General features: G+C 52.6%; 1 protein-coding gene across 7 annotated transcripts in view; it reads left to right on the forward strand.

The window, feature by feature from the left end:
- Positions 1-351: 351 nt before the first annotated feature.
- Positions 352-25,309, forward strand: part of CRACDL (CRACD like) — a 121,946-nt gene continuing 96,988 nt past the window's right edge. For 2 of the 7 annotated variants that reach the window (XM_067704213.1, XM_067704210.1), the window contains exons 1-2: positions 353-623; positions 23,065-23,352. In XM_067704213.1, the coding sequence (XP_067560314.1) occupies positions 23,213-23,352 (140 nt within the window). In that variant the 5' untranslated portion in view covers positions 353-623; positions 23,065-23,212. Of the gene's footprint in view, positions 624-17,841; positions 17,862-23,064; positions 23,353-25,309 lie in introns of those variants that run through there. The other 5 variants (XR_010934338.1, XR_010934339.1, XM_067704211.1 and 2 more) reach the window with 4 other exon arrangements.

Below are 25,309 nucleotides of genomic sequence, written 5' to 3' on the forward strand. Positions count from 1 at the left end.
GTCGGGGCCGCATCCCTCTCGGATGGGGCGCGCAGGGGCGCGGGGCCAGGGCGCCTCGTCTTCTGGGTCGTCTGGGTCTCTGGCGGACCCCGGCCCCGCTCAGTGGGGGCAGCCAGGCCTGGAGCCCCGACAGCGCCGCCGCACGGGCCGACCCAGGCGGGGTCGCCGCAGGCTGCTGAGGGGTTCCCGCGGGCAGCCAGGCCCGCACCCGGCGCCCTCCCGCCCTGCGGGGCCCACCTCCCCCGCCCCTCCCCGCGAGCTCGCGGCCAGACTCGGCCCGGCGGCGGGAGTGGCGCGCCGCGGGGGAGGTGCGCGCGACTGGCGGGCGAGCGAGCGAGCTGAGCGGCGTCCGCCCCCGCCGCGCCGAGAGCAGCCGAGCCGAGCCGGCGCGCCCGGGGCGGGGAGCGCGCACGAGGCCGGGCGAGCGCCGGCTCCGGAGGGTCGTGCCCCCGCCCGCGTCCGGGTCTCCGGGCCACGACCCGGCGGCGGCGAGGCCGGGCGGCCACCTGCAGCGCCGCGTGCGGAACGGGCGTCCGCGCTCCCGGGGCGGCCGCAGTCCCGCCGCCCCCACTTCGCCGACCGAGCCTCCGGCGCTTCGTGGAGCCGCCCGCGCTCCCGTGCAGGTACCGGGGCGGGGGGACCCGAGTGGAGCGGCCGCGGGCGCGCGTGGGCCGGGGACCGCGGCGCGGGGACCCGGGCGGGGACGGCGCGGGCCGGGAGCCGGGCTTGGCCGGCCAGCCAGGGGTCGGGGCGCCGAGGGCTGGGCGCGGGCCTCCAGGTGCCCCTCGGACCGCGGACAGGGCGCCTTGCCCGCGGCCGCCTCTCGGGGCAGCGCTGGCCCAGGGCCGAGTCTAGCCGGACGCGCTCCCGCAAGCGCCCGAAGTTTCCCTTTGCTCACTTTGCCGGACGACTTTGCGTCGTGAGGGGAAGCCTCGCAGTTGATCGTGTTCAGAAAATAGAAAAGAGGGAAGACGGTCTGCAGGGTTGAAGTTGTTAGTAGACGGAAGTATTTGTGCCTCCCGTCGCTAATGGCCACGGCAGGAGAAAATAGTGGACAGAGTCATAAACTATTTTCCTCCTGCTCCAGGTAATGGTTGATTTGTTATACAGGTTTTAGGCTTTGATTACAAGCCGCTAGTACGAGGTTCTGGGTGTGATCTAAGAAATGTTCGAATTTTTAATCAACACATATTTGTTGAACAGAGACTTCATCTCAGGCGGGGCTTTAATATGAGGTGAACAAGTGATCAAAGCATAAGTAGCTACGCCAATGTAGTAGTTACCAACTAAGCTTCGGCTTTTGAAATGCAAAGTGAAAAGGAATGCCACCGTTTGGATTGGACTTGCGTAGGTACAGGCGGCAGCTGGTATCGTGTCACTGCTGAAAACTTAATTTTGAGCCAGAAATCCATCCAGTGGGAGACAAGCAGCTGTGTGATCGAGCCCACCCCACACCTTCCCCAACTGATATCTTAAAATATCCCACCCCGTTATTCAAGCCTGCACGCTTCCTTCATTTACATAACATGTGCACGTGACCATGGAACAGAATCTGTTTAGACCCCGGTCTCCCTGGAGCTCACACCTGCGATGATGGAGCCTCCTGATCACTCCTTACAGCCCTTTGAGGTCATAAAATTGTGAGGAGAAACATATCTAGAGGCAGTGCAGGAGCATCAGGGGTCTCTGCCTTTGGGGGCCGGTGGAGAAGGGTTGAGCTGGGCTGGTTTCTTGGCACTGCCCCAGTGCTGAGCTGAGCCATATTGGAGCCTAAGGCAGAAGGAAAAATCAGTAATACGGATCCTGTCTTTATTTAAAATTGTGATGTTTTGTACAATGCGGATTTTGTGTTAATTTTGATGTTTTAAAACAGTTCATTATAACATTTATCTTCTGGAGTTTTTGGTACCGCCTTACATTTTGTGCCTGGAGCGAGGGCCTCGCTTGCCTCACCCTCGGTCTAGACTTGCCTGTGCGTCAAGTTTCTTAGCCTCTCTGAACACGTTTCCTCGTTGATAAAATTTTAAAAAGTGGCCCCTCCACGGGTGTTGTGCAGCTCACGTACAGCATGTGGCCGCTGCGTGGGACCAGGCACGTGGGGCACACGAAAGGGTGGCTGTCCTGTTCGTATTGTCACTCAGCTTGGACATCTTGAGCTGGTCACCGAATCTTGCTGAGTGTCAGTTTGACTCAGCAGAATGGGAGTGGTGATCGCCAGCTCACAGGGTTAAGTGAGAGACTGTAGGTGAAGGTGCCTGGGCCTCTGGGGGGTGAGTTTTCCGCGATGGCTCAGGGGGCCTGGATTGCCTTGGCAAGCTTGCAGTCACCTGCTCTTCCTCTGGAGGTTAGCCATGTGCCTTGTGCACAGACACGCTTTTTTTTTTTAATTAATTTTTTTTTGGCTGTGTTGGGTCTTTGCTGCTGTGTGCGGGCTTTCTCTAGTTGCAGCGAGCGGGGGCTACTCTGGCACACGGGCTTCAATCGTTGTGGCCCGCGGGCTCCAGAGCACAGACAGGCTCAGTAGCTGTGGCACATGGGCCCAGTTGCTCCGCAGCATGTGGGATCCTCCCGGGCCAGGGATCGAACCCATGTCCCCTGCATTGGCAGGCGGACTCCCAACCGCTGCACCACCAGGGAAGCCCCCAGACACACTTTTATAAACGCTGTTTGTGTTGCATGGAGACCCTGCGGAAGCATTTGAATCCGAGTAGAGATGTTTCTTGCCCAGCTTTATCGTGGAAGGGTGAAGGTCACCAGCCACCAGTTGTGATGGGCAAAGATTTTTATAGGTGAGCTTAATTTCGCTGCCCCAAACGGACTTTGGTTCCTGTTTGATATATGTAGTCCTAGGTCATGATCGTGATTTTCCTGAGCCTAATTCTAGTGAGTTTCTCTCAGCCACTATCTAGCTTAAAGCAGCTTAGTCCCTCAGAGTCAGTCTCTGTCTCCCCACGTCACCCTCTGGGGCCCCTTCTCACCGCAGGTGGTGTCGGCTCCAGGAGAAGGTTGCAGTTACATCGGGGCATGGGGGAGAGTGGCCCCTTGCTGTCCTCTGATGGGTTTCCCACGACTGAGCCTCCTTTTTCTGTTTCCACTGCCTATTGTCCAGCCGGGTGTCACTGGGGTGAGCCACAGCTGGGGACCCGGCTCCTGCATCTGGTCCTGAGGTCCCCACCCCCTTGGGTCTCCACCAGGTCCCTGCTGGGCACCTGGGAACCTGCCCAGTCTGTGTGGAACAGCCCAGGCCCCCATACCTGCTGTATTGAGCAGTCCCTGTGCTACCAGCAGGAGGAAGGACAGACTCCCCCCTGCCTTCTCCATCCCCCTCCACCTCCTGGGGGTTTTTCTTCCCGCACCGCCTCTCCTCCTCCAGGCACGGTGCAAAGGGCCAGGGGGCTCCCAGGCTCCTCTCTCCCGGTACCAGAAGAACTTTTTTCCACCTGCAGGGCAGGAATCTTTCTTAGGTTGTGTCTCCTGTCTTCTGGACATTGTGGCTTAGAGTAAAGCTCTTGATGTGTAAAGGGAATTTCAACATCTTTTTCTCTTAACTCCCCCATCCCTGGAGAAACCAGATGTACTCTGGCAAGGTGGGAAGGAAGCAGGGTGGGGAGCAAGCTGGGGAAATAGACTGGAAACTCCCTCTCCCCCCGCCCCATCTTCTGGGTCGCTGACCTCGGTTATGTGCACTGGGCTTCTTAGTACCTGAAAAAGACTGGAAAGGCTGTAGGGCCTGTTGGAGTTGCCAGTCTGGGGCTGGGAGGAAATGGAGAAAGAGCAGCTTTGAAGCTTTGGTGGTGGGGGGAGAGCAGAGCTGTCTGCCTACACACTACTGAGCCCAGCCCGGTAGACCAGTTTCACATGCATTAGTGTTTTCCGAACAGTCACCCTATTTCTGCCGCTGCTGCTTCATCGTCAGAACGACCCACTGTATGCTTGGCATTTTACTAAAAGCAGCAGGAAAAATACAGAAAAGTCCAAGTCATAATTGATGCTTCAGGGTCCTTGGGAATTGTCTGGAGAATATGATTAGCTCTTATGAAACCTAAAGCTATACACCCAGAGCCCTGGGTTTAGTTCACACTCCATGCGTGGAAGGTTAAGTGGCCAGTGAAGGCTTCTCAGAGGAGGTGGGACTTTAAGTAACGTTAAGACTTGGCCACACAGACGTGAGATGAAAGAGAACTTCCCCTGGGAAGGAGCTCTTGAATTCCTAGAGACAGAAGGCTGCCCCAGGAGTGGCCTTTCGGGTCCCACCTGTGACTTGACCCTTCCTGGTGTTGTGCTTATCCGTTTTGTTGTCAAGGGTACCTGTAAACCCTGGTACAGGTAGTGTCATCTGTACAAAGGACAACAGGCACGGTCAGCTTTCTCAATGCCTGGTCTTTTCCCCCAGCTGAACGGAAATCAGAGGAATTCTCATCTAACCCTGTTATTCTTAGTTATCTGCACCTGGAAACTCATTTCAAACTTTCAGCTCAGGTAAATGGACCTTTAAGACACATCGGTGATTCTTAGGAGTTACGGCGGCATCCTTTGTATTGCTTTAACGTGCTATGACCCATAACCCTGAGCTCAGTGGGTCACAAACCAGTAGATGCCATGGGGTGGGGGGGCGGATGCTCAGCAAACTTAGCAGCAGATTGACAAGAAATGATCAGACAGGTGTGGCCACACCACTAGGGATGCCCCCTCACCGGTGTTGGCCACTAGCTCCGTGCAGACACTTGCACTGTTCCTGTGTAGATTCCGGGTAGGAAGGGCTCCCAGTTATTTTTCTTATGGTTAAGCTATCCGTGAAAAGAAATTACAGAAGAGCCTTTTGAAAGGTGAGGAGTAGGAAGTTATTTATTTGCTCAAGTGTCTTCCTAGCCCTGATGTGTGGGACGGGCTTTTGAATGTATGAAGTTTGAGAACTTCTGGAGTACCCACCTTCACCCCTGGGGTCCAAACACCAATCTGACCATTGTTTCTATCCCCAGATTCTCACATCTGTGGGAGACAACAGAAGCATCAGCTGAGGTGTGCAAGTTTCCCAAGAAACTGGTCTCAGAACAGCTGTCCCAAGTGTGGACATGAAAATGTCAGAGGTGTTTTGCTTTCTTAAAGCAGGTTGTCCAGCCGAGGCGGGCAGTCAGGGCTTTGGTTTCCGCTCTGCTACTTAGAGTCCCTGCGACCCCATAGCCTGGGGGTAGGGACACACGTGCTCACACACACACACACACACACACACACAAGCATCACTTGATGTACTGTATCAGCGGAGAAAATGCTTCATAAATTATTTGTGGCTGTTACTCTTCCATTGTCTTTCTTAGAAGGCAAAAGGGTGTTTATTATAGTTCTCAATTAGGAACCCCTAATAAAGTCTCCTAAAGCAATAAAGGGTCCTTCCTCAGCTGAGATCTGATGGCGTTCCAGGAAAATGAGCAAGTGTGCTCTACAGAGCACCCCTGAGCAGGGCTAAGTGGTCGATGTCCTGTGGGAAAGGACCTTGATGCAAGTTAAAGCAAAGAGCCAGGGCAGAAAGACGGGGAAGGTAACACAGGTAGGAGAGGGTGACACAGGTGGGAATTCCTCTGATTTCCATTCAGCAGGTGGGAGAGCCTCAGACCCTGAGTCCTGGGGCGTGCAGGGTTCGCGTGGCCCATCTCCCTCTGCAGTGTCAGCTTTCCCCGCTAACGTGTGCTTACAAGTACTAGCAGCAGGGCCGCAGATGGGAGGTGCCCTGGGCCAGTGACGTGCGCGCGCGCACACACACACACACATTCTGCTGGGAGCCGTAGGGACAGTTCTGCCCGGCCACATCTGTGGCCTGCCGGTGAGCCTCATGAACAGCGTGGATCAGAGGACCACAGTCGGTGTCACCAGTGGGTAACCGAATGACAGCCAGTATCAGGTTCCTGTTGTATATTTAGTCTCCTGCCTGTGAATATATTATGAATATTTAGAACCTTTTCAACATTAGTGTATCATGAATATTTACTGCCCAGCTGCCTGGGTATATTTAGCACCTCATGACTATCGGGTGTCTGTCCGTCCTTCCCCACCTCTCTGTGTTGGATGCACACATGCCCTCCTTCCTGAGTTTTTATCTCCACTTAGTCATCCATCCCCTTTGCTGTCCTTTCTGTAGACGCTGCTGCGAGCCTGTGCAAGCTGCTCTCAGCTCTTCGCTCTTGGTCTGCTTGCAGCTCTGGGGCAGGCACAGCCTCAGCACCTCGTGGGTGCAGGGGCAGGTGCGGTGGCCATGAAGGCTCTGACCTGGGTCCCTTGAGTTCTCCTCACGGCTCTGCAGCCCACGTGGGAAATGCAGGGAGCTGCTCCGAAGCAGCGTCTGCACTGGCACCAGCTATTCTAACCTGGGTTTGATACCTAACTCCTAATCCCGAGGTTCCATCAGCTTGCCTGTTAATTATTCATCCTTTCTCCCTGACCTCCTCCGCAAGGAGTGGTAGCAGGAGCTTTCTTATGGGTCCGTCTGCGTGGAAGATTCCTGACTTAGCAGCTGCAGTGCTAACTCTGCTGATGGAAGTGAGGAGAAGGAGGGTGGCGTTTGCTGGGGGGTCGACGTCTGAACCAGGCGGCCACGCCACTCCACCTGGTGGTTCATCCTCCGTGCCCTGGGGTCATTTCCATGGGGATAGACTCGGCCCTGTATATTTGCTAGGTGTCAGCTGCATGGTCCATTGGAAATCAGATCTTTAAATCATGATGTATTAGCATTTCCAGTGTACTTTCAGGGTGTGAATGGGCTCTTAGTGTACGAACACAGAACATCTTGCAGATGTGCGCCACCTGCTTTCCGAGGCTTAGCTGGTATCATCTTGCTGCTGTGTGGCCTTCGCGAGCGAAGACGGGTCTGTGCGTCGAGGGGTTCTGGTAAGCAAGGCTTATCCGGTACCACGTTCTAGAGCTGAAGTCGTTGGGAGCGTTCCATGGGTATCCCGGGGTCTCTAGGTGGCAGAGGGACCATTGCAGACAGGACTCGGCCAGGCCAGCAAGCGGGGAGGGCCTGGAAGGTGGTGAACGCGGCGTGGGACGGGTCGTCCAGCCGCCTGGGGCCCCGACCAGGCTTGTGATTTGGCTCCGTCCTGGCAGGCTGCCCCCCTCGGGTGGCCCGAGGCCAGGTGCTGCATAACAGACAGACTCTCCCATCCAGCAAGCCAGGGGGCAGAACACGAGGCAGCTCGGTAACATTTGGGGGCGTATCCTTCCAAACTTTGTCCCTGCTGCTCCGAATACGCATACATACGTGTATGCACAGAAGTATATATTAATACAAAGAGGTAATGCCTACACTGTTTTCTGGGCTGCCTTTTCAAAATGAGTAGCTCTTTTCCACATGGTCGGATACGCTTCCTTAGCACCAGCTGTCATGGCTGCGAGGGATTCCATGGTCCGGGTGGCCCCCGCTTACTCACCAAGCCCTCTGTCGGATGGACGTTTCCTTAGGTCATTTTCAGTCTGTCACCGTTTAGCAGCACGACAGTGAAGGCCGTTGTCAGTGCTCTTTTGTATGTTGTCTGGTCGCTTCCTTTGACGTCCTGTCTCATAAGTAGATTTCCTGTCTATGTACAAGCCTCCTCCTTTGAGGTGTCCTGCCCAGAGTCTTTTTTTTTTTTTCCACACTAAAGTTTTTTTTCCCCACGAGATTTCATGGATCTTGGTCGACAGCATCGTCAGCATCTGTGCTATTCAGGATTTGCTCTGGTTAGTTTAAGGAGAAGAGGATTTAATGCAGGAAATTCAGGGATAACAGAATCATTGAAAGCTCAGCCCTGGGCCAGACCCGCAGGGGTGACCCCCAGAGCAACACTGCAGAGCTGTCCCGCCGGGAGCTGCCTCCCACCCCAGACCCACCGCGTGGAGGGTCCCACCTGCTGCTCGGCGATCGTCGCGGAGCTGTGGCCGGTGGATCACCTGGGACCCCCATCACCACCCGTGGGAAAATCTGATGCCTCCGTGGTGGTGCCTGTTAGCAAAGAGGCACAGGAAACTCCACCTTGTGGGGAGCGTGGCCTGGATGGAGGCCGGGAAGTGTGGTCTTGCTTTTCTAGCTTCTAGCAGGCAGTGAGCAAGCCTGCAGGTGGGCTGAACTGTATCTCAGCCCTTCTCTCTTTCTTCTTAAAAAAATATTTTGTACTTTTTGTGTTCTATTTGATGCAGACGGGTGAAGTTCACAGAGTTTAGCCATGGGTTCTGTGGGCCTGGTCCCTGCCTTGCAGAATCAATCATTTGTCCTCTCCAGAGAAGGTCAAGGTCGTTTCCCTGATAAGGTTTTCATTTCAGTCCCCTTCTCTTCAGACCCCTTTTGACATGACCCCAGCCCCCTTCCTGCTCAGTCTTAGAAACCAGATTGGCAGCCTCTCCAGCCTGAGCTTCAAATAGGTAAAAAAAGAAACACTATATATCTGTCTCTATATATCAGTATCTATCTCAAGGTGAAGCCACATACGAATAGCGCCTGCAGACTTGCCTTCTATACAGACCATGTATTTGAAAATCAGGCCCCCTGAGGCCTGCCTGTGGGAAGCTGTGGGCTGGCTCTTTTCTCTCTGGGGGACCCTGGGTTCTGTTGCCCCTTCACACTGAGCAGCCCTGAGCTGTCAGGCGTGGGTAGGAAGCAGGAGTTAGCTTATGCTAAGTTAATAGCCAATTTTTTTTCATGACCCATAATTGACCAGCAGGTAGTTTATGAAACGTATTTCTCCCTGCCTCTTCCAACGGCCTTTATGTGTAATTAGTGTGAATTCAGGTGTTTGTATAGCTCCAAGCTCCCCCTCTGCGTGGTTTCTGTATTTTCAGCTGTTCCAGGAAAGCATTGCCGAGGAAGGATTCCAGAAAAGACTGTGTCCTTAGCAACCCAGAGCCGTGGTGGTGGGGGGGTGTTTGGGTGACAGCAGGGGGGCAACCCCAGCCTGGGGGTGCACGCTCTCCTGACCCTCAACAGGTTCTCTGGCCCTCATGGTGTGTGCTCCCCCTTTAGAGATGGACTGTTTAAAACAAGCCGGTGCTCCCCAGCTCGAAGCTCTGAGGGGGGTGGTAGGGGTGAGAAGGGGGCTCGGCCCCCTCCATCTCCAGGTGGGCCGACACAGCCCTTGGGACTAGTCCTTGGAGGGTCCAGCAGGTCATGCTTTCAGCGAGGCGCATCAAAGGAACCCATGTCTTTTAAAAAAGAGAAAGTAATCGTGATTTGCTGTATCCCAAGTGATGTGCCTTAGGTTTCCACAACACCTTCTTTCTGTGGTTTATATGTAACAGACATTTGCCTTTCTTTAATTTTAGGGGGTTGTACATTGATTGTATATGATGAAGTAAACTGAAATAATTGTTTTACCAGCAACAGGTGTTTCTTTCCGTTTTTCTAAGCACGTACGATGAGATTCTGAATTTTGTGCATGTGGCATAGATACATTGGATAATCCAGGCTGCCTATTGCATAACCTCCCCCTCCCCGAATCTTGTGCTTTCAAATAGTTACTAAGCTGTGAGTATGTGTGCGATTAGATGAGTCCCTTTCCAGATTAGATGAGTCTCTTTCCAGCACAGAGAGCAGGTGATGTTGAGGCCACGCATCATTCTGGGTCTTTCATCTTCAGCATCTCCTTTTGTCCTTACGATCACCCTGTGCATTTTACAGATAAGGAGACTGAGGCCCAGAGAAGCCAAGTAGCTTGGCCAGGGCCCCTCAGCTAGTGAGCAACAGAGCTGTGGACCCACCTCCACCCCCTCGTCTCTCAGGAGATGATTTCCCCTTGAAAACAGACTGTTTGTTCCTTAGGTAACACGCCAGGTGCTGCCAGGACTGCTTTACCCCCACCCCCATTTTTATTCCCATTTTCTGGAGGAGCAAACTGAGGCACAGAGCAGTTATGAGACTTACCTAGACAGCCAGTCCACGGTGGAGCAGGGAATTGAACCCACTGTCCTTTCCTTGTCGCCTGTTGAACTCTTCCTTGTCAACCTCTTGAACTGTTAATGTGGAAATGGTCTGGAAGTGTCCTTATAACTGGCCCAGGGTTTCTCTTAGTGGGAGTGAACTTGGCAAGTTACTCCCCAGGGTGTGCACGAGGCCTGGGGCACGGGAGGGGCTCCTTGTTCCAGGCCACTTCCCCCCAGAGCTGCTTCCATGACACCCACGCGGGGCGGGAGTCTCTGGGGACCCTCCTCTTCCCTCCTGCATCCGCCGCCTGCAGCAGCTTCTGCAGGAAAGCAGAGGAGGGGAGGTGGCAGGTGGGGAGACAGCTGAGGGCATGGGCTGGGGGCTGGGCCGACCCAGTGGGCCTCGGGCTCACTTTCCTCCAGGGTTGTTGGGAGAAGCAAAGGCAGTCGTTTGTGTGGAAGTGGCAGGTATGCTGTAGCCAGTGGACAAGAGTGAGTTAAAAAGGATGTGTTATTATAATTAAGCCTTACTTACCTCTCTCTCTTTTTTAATGTTAGAACATTCCTAGTTAAAATTGAACAAGGCCTCGTGACTGGGAGCTCTGGGTGCAGAGCCTGACTCTCGCATTCTCCAGCCACGTGGCCTCTCAGCGCCTCTGTTTCCCATCTGGAAAATGGGATGGGACGAGCCCCTACCTCTGAGGGTCGTTGTGTGGACCAGCTGGGGTACTGTTGCCTGTAACGTGCCATCTGAGAGAATAAGAAGTGTAGTGTCGAGTGAGGGGGACGGGTTGGAGCCCCGGTGGGCTGAACATGGGCTGTGTTCGAGGCACTGTTGGGTGCTTAAGGAATACATGATCCCACTGGTTCTGGCAGCAACCTTAAAGAGTACAAACAATTATCCCTATTTGGAGGTGAGGAAACGAAAGCTCAGGAGGTGAAAGTGGCGTGTGTGCCTGTCCCCATCCGGGGACACCTAGGTGGGCAGAGAGGGAGGCGGTCACCTGAAGCCCCTGGGGGTGGGGGAGGGGGTCCGGAGCGACCGGTGCTGGGATCCTGCCTTGTCCCCAGGTCAGTGGTTGGCTGGCACACCAGGGTGGCTGCATCCTGAGTCTCTCGGGCTCCACGGGGCAATCCCAAGTGAACGGTTCACCATGTGCCGGCAGGATTAGCCAAGGGAGCAGATACTTCCCAAACATCCTCTGTTCTTGTTTCTCCCCAATTCCCAAATAAACACTTCTGCTGTAATATCAACATGACATTACAACAGTTCTTTGCTCTTCTCATGGATGTGTAGTCTTTTGTGTGAAGTTGCAGTTTAAGCTCTTCACTGTCAATCAAAGTGGAATTCCCATCTGAATTCAAGACACAACATCCAGGATGGTCTGCCATGGTGTTTGGTTTCTTAAAGGCTGTCAGTTCTCCCCTAAAGCCAGAGTTCCTGGTCTTTCTGAGTAGGAGTGTCCCTTTGTAACATTGGACAGTTAGGGAAACCTTCCACATGACAGCAGTTATATTTTTAATATATCAGTATATAAACAAAAAGACAGTATGAATTTTGAGGCTCATCTAGATGACATATTTTATTAATCACATCTACACTTATTTAAAAATAATAACCTACACAGGGAGATCCGCTCGGTGCTTTGTGACCACCTAGAGGGGTGGGATAGGGAGGGTGGGAGGGAGATGCAAGAGGGAGGAGATGTGGGGATATATGTATATGTACAGCTGATTCACTTTGTTATAAAGCAGAAACTAACACACCATTGTAAAGCAATTATACTCTAATAAAGATGTATAAAAAAAGTAAAGTAAAAATAATAACCTGCATATGTATGTGACATAATATTGATACCATTTCTATATAATGCTTCTTTATCAGGGATTCACAGGTAAAGAACTAAGGATCTGTGTTTGGAGATTTCATATTTGTAGCCTTTCAAAAAAGTGGATATGCCCTTTTGCAGTTTGCTTTTTCCTCCTGGGTACTTTGCTTGCAATTTCAGTAGGTTCCACCAGGGGGTGCTTCTGCAGTGGATGAAGCTTCACTCCAGCTATGAGACAAAGTGTAGTTTTCTACTCCCAAATGTTTTCTTTTTAGGACAAACATACCTTAATTAAAAGAAAACATATGAATTAAGAAAAAATGGTCTAAAAGAGGTAACCAAACATGAAGACAAATTTAAGAGATGTAATAGGCTGAATAATACCAAAATTCCAAGTACTAATTACTGCTTAGTTTTCTCTATTTCAGGATTTCAGAATTAATTAATTAACTAATTTATTTATTTATTGGTCATGCCACATGGCTTATGGGAGGGGTCCCCAACCCCCGGTACCAGTCTGAGGCCTGTTGGGAACCGGGAAGCACAGCAGGAGGTGAGTGGCAGGCGAGCGAAACTTCATCTGCCGCTCCCCATCGCTCCCCATCTCTTGCATTACCACCTGAACCATCCTCCCCCACCCCCCATCCGTGGAAAAATTGTTTTCCACAAAACCAGTCCCTGGTGCCAAAAAGGTTGGAGACCGCTGGCTTATGGCATCTTAGTTCCCTGACAAGGGATCGAACCTGGACCCTGGCAGTGAAAGCGCCAAGTCCTAACCACTGGACTGCCAGGAATCCCCAGGTTTGATTTTTAAAAAGCAATCCCCAAGCGTCAGCCACTGCACTAACTTCCAAAGGGTCTGAAGTGTCACAGCCCAGGAGAGCTTTAACATTAGAAGTACACAGGATGTCTTAACCACTTAGGGACCATGAGGCACCAGGACCCCACTTTTATACCTGGATCCTAACAGAAGGATCCAGGACTCTAGCAGGCACGTTGTTCCCTCAGCAGCCTGGTCTCACAGGCCACCGTGGCTTCTTATTCACCTGCGAGAGAGAGCTGCATGTCAAGCTAATTTGAATATGAAACACGGAGCCAAGAAAATCAGGCAAAAGTCCTCAAACAAACCTATCGTTTCATCCAGTAGTCCCACTGGTAAAAGTTCCCTGCTGTTTGTTCTTTTCAGTGTGCCTTCAGTACACATTATCAAGGTCCATGGAGCCCACAGTCTAAACAGCACTGAAATATAAGCATAAGTGCAATGAATGTGACGGGTGAGGGCAGCAGATCCTCTGGGGTGGGGTACCTGGGGCCTGGGTCCTAGAGGCACTGGCCGAGCTTGCGCCAGTTTCCGTGGGGAGGGTCCAGGGAACCCTGTGGGGCTCACGGTGGGGCAGGGCCCACCGGCCCAGTGGACACAGGACGCACAGTGCTGAGCGTCCGTAATAGCTTTAGGGGCCCACAGAAATGTCTTAATTTCTTCTAAAATCAGAAGGAAAACATGAACTTTAGGTTCAAGAAAATGTTTTAGTATACAATAATATATTCATCTTTATACCAATGCAATTGTAAGACCTGGCCTCCAGGCATTGTCAAGCGTTATTTTCTTCTCCTTTGTTGGTCCACCTTGTCATTCAAGGGAGGCCAAGGAGGCGGAGGGTGATTGCCTGGGCTGTACCTTGGCCTGATATCAGCCTGCTTGAGGCTGCCGTCGCCCCACCTACCCTGCTGACTCAGGAGGTCTGGGTGGGACCGTACTTTGTGTTTAACAAGCTTTTGCGGGTGAATCTGCTGCGTGGCCAGGGTTGAGGGCCTTGGCCTTCACCTGAGCGTGTCTGGGCCACGGTTGGGCAGATCTGATTTCCAGGACCCGGGCTCCCACCTTCCTGCAGGAGGGAGGAGCCCAAACAGTTGTTGGGGAAGATTCCAGGTGTGCAGGGCTGGGCTGGCCTGCACCCCATCTGCTCTGAAGAGGCACAAACGCTCCTTTGTCCTCAGCCCCTCGGGCCTCCCGGTCTTCCTGGAATCATTCTTCCTTTTGGCTTCTCCATACCCAAGGTGCACATTTCCAGCTTCCTTCACCCAATTTATCAGCACACACTTGCTGCAGCCGAGTGCACGGCACTGGGATTGGGGCAGGACAGCTGACTGTGGGCCGGGCCTTCCCAGCATCAGCTGACAGGGCACAGACGTGTGAATAGCTTATCAGAAAGTAAACTGGATAAGTAAGGGCTCCTCCACAAGGTGCAAACCCAGTGGGGAGTTTTAAAAAATTCCTAACATTTTATTTTACTTATTTTTGCTATTTTATTTTATTTTTTATTGAGCTATAATTGACATTAGTTTCAAGTGTACAACATAATGATTCAATATTTATATATAATGCAAAATGATCACAATAACTCTGGTTAACATCCGCTACCGTACACATTTACACAATTTTTTGTAATGAGAACTTTTAAGATATACTCTCTTAGCACCTTTCAAATACGCACTACACTGATTTTTAAAAAACTGTATATACTGAGTTTTTGTTTAGTTTTGAACTCCACCCTTCAGGCACACTGAGAACAGGAGCGGGGGACAAGCAGCTCGGGGGCGGGGGGAGGGTGTGCAACCAGAAGGGGGTTCAGTCCCGGAAGCACTTTTGAGGTGCGGTAGACATAGCAGTGGATGGATCTAGAGGAGTGAAGGTCGTTGCTACAGGGAGCGACACCTCCAGTTGGGAGAAGGGTCTGGTGTGTGTGGGACAGGCTGTATCTGATGGGACAGGGCATGGGCTGTGTAGAGGGCTGTCGAGGGCGGAGGGGTTTAAAAGAGGAGGCTGCCGCGAGACCGAGGAGGAAAGCGCGGGCGCCCCTTAGTGGCCACAGCCCTGGGGGCCTGCAGGGGCGACCACTCACTCAGTGAAGGCTTTGGAACCAGCTGTGCTTGGCTGGGGGACATTGCAGAGACAGCGCCTACATGCGGAAGTGTTCACAATTCGCCTGTCTGCCCCTAAGATAGTCGGGAAATGCGATGGGGAAGCTTTTCCACCAATGACAGAATCAAAGATGGATTCCCGGGAAGGGTGCTGATGGGAAATGTACAGAACCTGCATCAAGATGGAGTTAATGCAACTCCCAGCTAGGATCTTGGTGGATAACCTATCAGATATTAAAACATATTATAAACTTACAATACTTTAAACATTTTGATTTGGGGCTGGTAATTGAAAGCATATCCATGGAGCAGACTAGAAAGTCTGGGAAATAAAAGTTAATAGATTTAGTTAATATTTAACCACTAGGAAAACCATCAGGTTTCTCACTCATGTCAAACCCCAAAATGTATTCCATGTGGATTGCAATTTTAAATGTAAAAATGAAGTCATTAAATTTACTTCAGTTGAGAATTTAAGAAATGATGGGATGAGGAACATCTTTCTACATGTGATACCAGAGGCAGAAGCCACAAGTCAAAATGGTTGTGTCTCACCAGGGGGAATCAAAACTTTAGTGTGCTAAAAGGAAAAAACCCCAAAACAAAATAAAAAGTCAGTTGATAAACTGAGAAAGAAAAACTCCTGCAACACGTATAGAAAAATACTCTTACATAAACAACTCTGATAACTGATATGAAGAACTCTTTTTGTGAATGAACTTGCCAATAGGAAAGTGGCTGAACGATGTGAATTCATTCACATAAGGAGAAATAAATGGCAGTAAATCTGAGAAAGTCGGTCGTAAAGTAATAAAATAGGTGCATATTAAAATTAGATACTATTTTTTGCCATCAAATTAGCAAAATTTGGGGTGTGTATCGTTTGTGTTTGTTTTCGTGAATGATGGTACTTGGTGCAAGTGGAGCCGTGTGGAAGATACAAGCTTTCTGTCAAGCAGTTTGGCAGTATGTCCCAAAACCCTTAAAAGAATTCACCCCTTCATCCTGGGGATTCCACTTCTAGGAAATTTTCCCAAGGACACAATTAAATCTGCAGTGAAAAGATTTCTATGCAAGGATGTTCATCACAACATAAGTTACAAAGATGAGAACTTGGAAGCAATTTAAACACCCAATAATAGGGAGTGAGTCATTCATACGCCAAGTGTGGTTGAACCCTTAGGAACATTTCCGAAGGATGCTTAGTCACAAGGGCACTTCGTGATCTAGGGCTAAATGAAGTAGGCGGGAGGGATGGTGGGCCGGGGCTGGAGGGGGAGCCGGGGACCCGTGGGAAAGAGCTGGGGGGCCAAAGTGAAGATGGGAGATGTGTTGGGAGAATAGGCCGGTCTTCACTTTTTTCAGAGCAGATACTGGGTGCAAGGCACTGTGATTTAGGTGTGATTTGGAGAACAGGAAAGTTTGAACCAAAGGAAGGGGTGCTGACACTGGGCAGGCTCTCAGAGTAGTGGACCGGCTTTCTGCCCTGGGGTCTGGGGTCCACCTGGCCCCTCCAGAGGCTTTGCTTCCGGGACTGAACCCCCTTCTGGTTGCACACCCTCCCCCCGCCCCCGAGCTGCTTGTCCCCCGCTCCTGTTCTCAGTGTGCCTGAAGGGTGGAGTTCAAAACTAAACAAAAACTCAGTATATACAGTTTTTTAAAAATCAGAATATAAAAACTTTTAAAAGAGGGATTGTAGTCTATATAAAAACAAGTTTAGGGCTTCCCTGGTGGCGCAGTGGTTGAGAGTCCGCCTGCCGATGCAGGGGACATGGGTTCGTGCCCCGGTCCGGGAAGATCCCACATGCCACGGAGCGGCTGGGCCCGTGAGCCATGGCCGCTGAGCCTGCATGTCCGGAGCCTGTGCTCCGCAATGGGAGAGGCCACAACGGTGAGAAGCCCGCGTCCCCCCAACCAAAAAAAACAAAAACAAAACAAGTTTATATGTTATTTGTGTGTGTGTATAGGGAGAAGATTGAAAGAAAACATTGTTTTGGGTCAGCTCTGATAAAATTATGGGAGATTTAATATTTTTCTGTATTTTTTCTTATAATCAGCATCGATGACTTTTTTTAAACAGCTTTATTGAGATGTAAGTGACGTATAATCTTCTGAACACATTTAAAGTGCACAATTTGATAAGTTTGGACATATTTATGTATCCGTGAAACCAATACCACAGTCGAGACAGTGAACATATCCATCACCCCCAGAAATGCCTCATGCCCTTTCTAATCTCTTCCCTCCATCCCCCTCCCTTCTCACTGGTCCACTCTCTGTCACTGTTACTCAATTTACATTCCCAAGAATTTTATATAAAAGGAATCACGCAGTAGATCCTCTCTTGTCTGGCCTCGTTCAGCCTGTAATTATTTTGTGATTCATCCATGTAGTTGCGTCAGTGGTTTATTCTTTGTTATTGCTGAGTAGTATCCCCTCGTATGGGTACAGCACAGTGTTCTTACAATCCATTGAATTACTGTTATAATTAGAATCCCCATTTTTCTAGGTGTATCCTAACATTAGATGATGTCGTGGGAGTTTGGGCTCCTGCCGTCCGGCCCTCTCTGGAAGTTTGGGGCAGTTTTCCAGGCCAGTGCCCTGGGTGAGCCCAGAAGGGACACCTGCTGTCATTCACCAAACAAAAGGCTCGGCCGCGCCTTTGAACACTTGCACTGTATTCGGTCAGTGTTTTGATTTGGGTTCCAAGGAGACGGAGAGCTGGTTAGTAGACATTAGGAAGATTTGCCTGTGTGCTTCCTCTCGGTCATAGAGTTGGAGAGAACTGTGTCGAAAGAGCTTGACCTCTGGGACTTCCCTGGCGGTCCAATGGTTAAGACTTCGCCTTCCAATGCAGGGGGTGTGGGTTTGATCCTGGTTGAGGAGCTAAGATCCCACATGCCTTGCAGCCAAAAAACCAACATGTAAAACAGAAGCAGTATTGTAACAAATTCAATAAACCTGATGACTGCCGGACACTGCGCCGGACCGGCCCTGGGAGCAGCCTTGGGCTAAGATTCATCCTTCCTTCTCTCTCAGGGGTCTAAATTACAGGGACGAGACTGTCAAGAACGGAACCAGGAGGAAGGGCAAGTGGCTGTGTCCCCCCCGCCCCCCGCAGGAGTGCTGACTGCCGGGCGCGTGCACCCAGGGCAGCCCGCCTCCCCCGCGGACCCTCCAGCTTGAGCAGAGATGATGAGGGGCCTGTGGTTCCAGGGCCCTGAACTGGTGAGCTCCGGAACCCGATCCCCGGGAGGCGGGAGGCGGAGGAGGGGTCAAGACAGGGCTCCACCTCCACCCCGCGACTCCTGTTTTTAAAAAAATCTCCTTGGAAGCGGACGGTAACCAACAGCAGGTCTGCCTGGACCACGTCCGGCCCGTGTAATCGGAGAGCTACCGTGGGGTGGAGACGGCACCCAGCCTCTGTAACCCGACGTGGGAGGGGTGAGCCCGGAGCAGCCCCGCCGTTTTCTGGAAGCGCCTGCGGGCTCGGCCCCGGACCTTTTCAGTTGCTGTGGTCCCGCAGCGGTGGCGGAGGAGCTGCGTCAGGGCTGGAGTCCGTGAAGCGCCTGGGGACAGGCCGGGGTTGGGGGTGTGTGCCGGTGGGGCTGCCCGTCCTTAGCATCAGGGGTGGGCAGGACCCTGCTGGTTTCTTGGGACCCCCCTCCCTGTGTGCGCCTTTTCTGCGCGTTTTCACTGGTGGCGTCCACGTGCGCGTGGGTGTGATGCCCAGCACAGAGAGGGGCGCCGTCCCGCTGGAAACCTGGCTCTCGGACGCTTCCTGCCTGAGGTGGAGGTTCCGAGGCCGCCTTGAGTAAATGTCCGGGCTGCTGTTGGCACTGGCGGGGTTGCTGTGCGGTGCCGGAGGAGGTGGAGGAGGAGAATGACTTCCCAAGTGGAAGATCCGTTGGAAGAATTCCAGGACTGCAGGGCCCCCTGTTGGTTCTTGCCTCCTCCCATAGCGTATTTAATCCTGAAAACAGCCCTGCAGTAGGGTTTGTTATGTTTATTCTGATTCTCGTGAGGCTCAGAGTGTGTAAGTAACTTGCCCGACCACATACATTGGTTAAGGTCCTTCTTTTTTTCTTTTCTAAGAGTCAGACAGATTTCATTTTATTTATTTATTTTTATTTATTTTATTGGCGTATAATTGCTTTACAATGTTGTGTTTCTGCTGTACAATGAAGTGAATCAGCTCTATGTGTGTATATATATATATATATCCCCTCTCTCTTGGACCTCCCTCCCACCCCGCCCCCCCCATCCCACCCATCTAGGTCATCACAGAGCACCGAGCGGAGTTCCTGTGCTATACAGCAGGTTCCCACTAGCTAGCTATTTTACACATGGTAGTGTATTCATGTCAAATCTAATCTCCCAATTCATCCCACCCTCCCCTTCCCCCCGCTGTGTCCGCACTTCCATTCCCTATGTCTACGTCTCTATTCCTGCCCTGGAACTAGGTTCACCTGTACCATTTTTCTGGCTTCCACATACATGCGTTACTATACGATGTTTGTGTTTTTGCTGCTGCAGAGCGTGCTCTCCGTGACTCCTGGATGCCCAGACCTGCCCTCTGATGGGAGGTGTGGTCCTTAGTGACTAAGGGGCCCCCCACATCTGACCAGCATTCCTTGCATCTAAGCATGTCTGATACCTGCCCCTCCCCTCACTGCCCACAGGTTCCAGCCTTGAAACTCCCTGTTCCCCAAACCTCCCCAGAGGCTGCAGGCCTGTGTCCTCACTGCCCGTGGGCTGCCCACAGGTCGCTTTTCCCCCTCCCTCGCCTCCTGCGCAGAAGTAACTGTTCCGTGTTGCTTCCCCTCCGCGCTGTGTCGTACCCCCGCTACAGGTAGGGCGGAAACAGCCGACTCTGAGATTTCTTGATGGTGGAGACTCTGCCTGAGGTCCTGGGGACGTGGAAGAATAACGCAAAATAGGTGTTCAGGAGATGGTTTTGGAATTAGGTTGAGCTGAGCTTTTAGATGTAAATTCTCCCTTCTTTTCTGATCTCTCGTCTTTAAGGTTTGAGAACGTTGGCAATAGTGTGAGAATTTTCCACACTCCAAACGGGTCTCGATGGTAAACAGTAAGACAGGTTTAATTTTTAACTCCAGATTTTAACTCCATGGTTGTGTACCACGAGCATATGGCTGGACGTATCAAGACATCCATCCGTGGAGTTCAAAATCGGGGCTCGTCCCCACCAGTGTGATTTGTGGAAGTGATGAGAGGCCTCCCCGCCAGGCCGAGGACCCCTGGCCCTGAGCTGATGGGGTGCTCGTGGGCGCCTTGTGGCCTGTCTCCTGGCCCCTGCTTCTAGGCGCCTCAGAAATGAGTCAGAACATGTGCGCGTGGGCTTGTGCGGGTGGCAGGGAGCCCAGAATTAGCTCAGTTGCTTCAGCAGGGCTGCCGAGGGGAGGGAGCGGCCGTGCCAGTCGGGGGCGGGAGGCAGGTGGCCCCCAGCCGCCGCGGGGGGGCGGGGGCATCGCTCTCAGGAGCCATCACGGGCCTGGAGCGGGGACAAGCCTGTCTATGCCTGGCACACGCCCCGTTGCAGACGAGCAGTGGGTCGGAGCAGCAGATCTGTGCAAGCACAGCTGGTGTGAGCCTAGCGCCTGAGACAGAGTGGGGGCCGGACGGGCACGGCCAGGTCGCCCCTGAGGAGCAGGTGGCAGACAGGAGTGGGCATCACCATGCTCGCTGTTGACCTCCAGCCCAGAGCCTTTACCTGCCTGCAGCATACCTGGGCCACGTTGTACCCACCCCGCCCACCGCCTGACAGCATGGCCCCCTCCTCCATTTGTTGTTCTTTTACTCTTTGCAGACTGCCTTTTTGTTCGAAGGAATGAGCAGTTAGCATGGCTATTTCAATCAATTGCAAAACGCTGTGGTCTCCCTTGCCCCTTTCCCGCTCTCCCCAATCCCGGGCACAGGTGTGTCGTCCAGGACGCTGGTGGCTGTCACCAGAGGAAACACTCCCGTCGCCAGTTAGGGCCAAACAAGGGGCGGGGAGGGGCCTGGCACGTGTGTCACCACCGAATGAGTCAGCCAGCTGGGACAGTAAAACAGTTAAGCACACGTGTGTCAGTATTGTTCTCGAAAGAACATTTCTCCACTGTCACCTCTGCGGTTTTCCTGTTGCCATGTGAGACGCATGCGAGCAGAGCAATCGGTGTGCTTGGGGTTTCTGTGGGTTTAATCATGTGAACTGACGGTTTGGGGAAGAAAACAAAGCATGCACAGGTTTTCAGGGTGGCCCAGCTTTGAGGCTCAGCAGGTAATTTCTGCCTGGGAGTGCCGGCCTTGCCTTGGGCCCCAGCGCTTGGATTCAGGAGGCCACAGCGGGCCACCGGCACCCTGTCCCGCAGAGGCTCGGCGGCTCCCGTTCCTGCAGGTGCCTCCCCTTCTGGCCCTGGCATCGATCTGGGCATCCTCATGACATTGAACACACCTGGACCTCGCACACTAAGGGGGCGGATGGTCATCTGTGGGAGTCTGAGAGCAGGGACTGCATCCTGTCAGCTTCGTCCATCAGTGCCTGACCTTGTGCTCTGCCCACGGAGGCCCAGGACCCTCAGTCAGTGCTTGTGGGCCGGCACCTGGGGCTGCGGGGGGCATCTGTGCAAAGTGTCCCATAGTCTGGAGGAACCTCCCCGTCTATAGAACCGTCTGTTTTTTTTTTCAAGGCACAGCTTGCACCCAGCAGTCTTATTTGGGCCCACCATTAACTGCGAGGTGGGCAGGGCCAGAGTTAACATGCCCCTTTGAGCATTAGGGACGTGCCTGTGTAGGAAGCAGAAGCACAGGCACTGTGGGTCTCCCACCTCTCAGATAGGCACCCAGCCCAGGTGCCTGGCCTTGGGACAAGCCCCGCCTACCCCGCCCCGGCCCCACCCAGAGCTCTGGGTGTAAAAACCCCCTCGGCAAGCCCTGACCTGGGGGTCTTGGAGCACGAATAGTTCCAGAGTTTGGACAACTTCTGTATTTTCCAGAACCGGTAGCCGAGAAGAGCGAAGTAGTTTGCAGTAGGCTAAATGTTGGAAAAATTATTTGGGGAAGATTTTTTTTTTTTTAATCCCAATCCAGGTTTATAATGCCTGGCCAGCAACATCGGTGTGATATTCGTCCCATAGCTGCTCTGTGCGACCACAGCTACTGTGAGCCCAGCCTGCCTCAGGCCCGAGGGGTTAGACGTACACTGCCGTATCCTCCACTTCCTGGCAGCCATATGGGGTTGAAGACAACTTCTCAAGCTTTCTTGAAAAATAAACGGTTTCTTAGATTTTTCTGGTCCTTTGTGTCCAGCAAGCTCACTGGAACCTGAGTCCTGAACACCCCTTTTGTCCGAGAGGTAATTGCATGTACCCTCGAGCCGAGCAGTTGACCTGTCTCACCGGATTCAATCTTCCTGTTGATCCCGAGCGTAGGCGCAGTCATCAGCTGCACTTTGCAGAAAATCAAACGTGTGCACTGGGGACAGACCCCCGCCGGGGTCCCCCTGTAAACGGGCCCAGGCCCGATGGCCTCTAAGCCCGCACTCTGGCGGTGGGTGGGTGTGCGAGGGAAGCACACCTTAACCCTGACCCGTGTGGCTTCCAGGCTGCTCCTTGTTTGGGGAGAACGGTTGTCATGTGAGCCAGAGCCGACTCTGGTTCTGGGGTGTCCTCGGAGCAGTGGTTTGGGAAGCAAAGAACTACTCAGAATGCATCCTCAGAGAAAATGCTGCCCTGCGCTGTTCGCAAAAGGTGTGCAGTGTGTCCTGCCTGAGGGTGGTCCTGACCCGCAGCCTGTTGGCAAGAGGTCTCTGAAATCTGCTCCAGCAGGTGGAGCAGCTGCAGGAGGGGCTGGAGCCGCAGTGGGAGGTGGTGCCAGGCCGGTGGGGAGGGAACAGCATTCCCCCCTGCCCCCCGTGTGATGCTGGGGAGAAAGGACACGATGACAAGACGGGCTTACTGCTGAAGGGTGTTTTATTAAGCCCGGTGGGTTGAGAACCTGCACGGAATGCAGGCATTTTCTCCTTCAGGATTCAGTTACCCCTTTTGAAAGCCGCCAGAGCCCTGATACCCGTTCATTTTACTGTCGTTGTCTCTCAGCCATATCGCTGCCCCTTCGTCATGCCCGCTGATGGGCTTTGGACCTGGGGACAGGCTCTGTGGGTTTGCAGGTGGCTCGGGAACAGGATTCCTCTGACCAAAAGGGAAGCAGGGAAACGAGCAGCTGGCCAGGTGGCTGGGGGCGCCCTAGCAGGTGGAGCGTTCGGTGCCAGGTCCATGCTCCCCCGGGGGAAACCGGCTCAGCCTGGCATCAGATTGCAGGGGGCCTTTGCAGGTCAGAGCAGGAATATGCGGGAGGGAGGCGGCTTCCTCGTGCACGGCTGCTGTTTGCTCGTGTCACGCAGCCTGACAGCTCATTTCCTTTGCATCCGCAGGTTTCCTGAACAGTGGTTTGATGACAGTTGCCTGGGTCCAAATTGCATGGAAACATTCTGAACCTCCTGTAGGATCCTGTATCTAAGAATCATGACTGCTTTCTCAGACATTTAATAGGAATTCTTCCATACCTGCCCACCTCTTCTTATGAGCGGTAGCTCTTACATCACACAGCTGCTACATGTAAATCAGCAGACAATTGAACCAAATAAAGAAAATAACCTCATGAACAAGAAAGCCCCCCTTGAGAAGCCCAGGGAACCTAATGGGAATATTGTACGGGAAATGTAAGCATTTGCTACCGCCGTCTAGGGCTCTGGAAAATATGAATTTCGTGGCGTGCGCAGAAACCTTACACAGAAATTGCCTGACAGCCCTCCTCCACTCTCTTACGAAACTTTGCCGGAGAGTTCTCACAGGGTCTCTGAGGGAGCAGAGTTTCTGAAATGCTGATTCACTGTGTGAGGCTTAAAATGAGGACGTCTTTGTACAGCCCCTGCTATTAGCGTCTGCGTTATACTTTTAAAGATAGGGTTAGGGAAGTTTTGGGCAGTGAGCTTCCTCTGTGTAGACCTCTGAACCTTTAGGATTCTTCTGGCTGGTTCTGCAAATAGAGACTCAGTCCAGGCTGAGAGAAGACAGGTGAGGTGTAAATGCCATTCACTTCCGCACACGTGGACTTGCAATGGAAATTGTGATGTTCAGGCCGCCTCTCAAGTGGATTCTGGACGTTGCTGCTCTCCTGAAGCGGTGCCGGGGTGTGGAGGGGCTGGAGGGAAGGTCCTTGCATCTGTGAGCCGCCTGACACCCAAGCCTCGGTCTGTTGTCCGGGGCAAATGGCAGCTTGTCCCAGGGAAGGGAGGGGGAGGCTCTTTCACGTAGTTATCTGCCTGGTAGACATTCACAGCGATAGGGTGAGTTTGAGTTCGGGTTTTCCTTTGGGCTGATAACATCTTCCTGTTCCCTGGCAAGCTGTTAGCGTGACAAGCCGTCCACAGGCTGTGGGTGGGAGAAACCGTGGCGTCGTATAGCTGGGTGCTTCCCCTGATCCAGATCCCCATTTGTAGCGAGGGGCGGGCATTTGCTAAGAAAATAACTGTTGTTGGAGGGTTGACTTGGTCCTGCATTTGCGAGAGTAACAGCGTGTGACCCGTTTGCTGCCCCACAGCTGAAGATTTGGAAGTGTCTAAATGAGACCCAATGCTTGAGGGCGACCTCGGAGCTCCCCAGGTCACACACTTGGGTTCCTCTGCCCTTGTGGCTGGTTTCCCAGATGAGATGGCCCGTCAGTCCACTGGTTACAGCTGCGAATGGGAAAGGAGCACTGCCAGCTCCTGCTCTGGCTGTGGCTGAGCTCAACCAGAAGAACTATGGAAGGAGGTCCTTTTATTCCAGCCTTCCAAACTGCAGGTCTCTACTTGGTGTCAGAGATGAGAACCGGCCTCATGTTCCCATGGGTTTATCTGAAAGTACATTTTACTCGTGATGCCTTGCCGGATTTGCACAGGTGTTTAACAGGTGTCAAAGCATTCGCGTTTTCTGCTCCAAGAAAAGCTCCATCATCAGTCTTTTTTTATGTGGTCTTAGGGTAGGTAGTTCATTTTGCAGTTTCTTCCATACAGCAGCCAGAGTCAGAATATAATCAGACTTCCAACCCCAGCCACAGTGGGATCGTAATTGCTGGATTTCCTCTTTTTCCAACAATTTTGATACAGGGCAAAATATATGAAGCAACTGTTTTCAGGAATGGAACAATGTTCAGTGGTCTGTGATCCAAATGGAAGCGTGTGAGGCACGTTCCACATCCATCCTGGCTTTCTGTGGGGGAGTGCCTTCAAAACCAACACACAGGGCTTCCCTGGTGGTGCAGTGGTTGAGAGTCCGCCTGCCGATGCAGGGGACACGGGTTCGTGCCCCGGTCTGGGAAGATCCCACATGCCGCAGAGCGGCTGGGCCCGTGAGCCATGGCCGCTGAGCCTGCGTGTCCGGAGCCTGTGCTCCATAATGGGAGAGGCCACAGCAGTGAGAGGCCTGTGTACCGCAAAAAAACAAAACAAAAAACCAAGACACAGGGGAGCAGAGACCAACAGAGAGATGGGCAGAAGAAACAGAGGTCAGAATTTGGGGGTGCTGAGGCATCCGGAATTTGTGGGGCACAGTGTACTGGAGACGAAGCTTCTGAAATCTTCAAAGTGGTCGCCTAGTCTTGCATAATACTAAGTTGTGTTTACACAGGACAGGGCT

This window comes from Pseudorca crassidens, chromosome 14 (genome assembly GCF_039906515.1).
Source record: "Pseudorca crassidens isolate mPseCra1 chromosome 14, mPseCra1.hap1, whole genome shotgun sequence".
NCBI lineage: Eukaryota > Metazoa > Chordata > Mammalia > Artiodactyla > Delphinidae > Pseudorca > Pseudorca crassidens.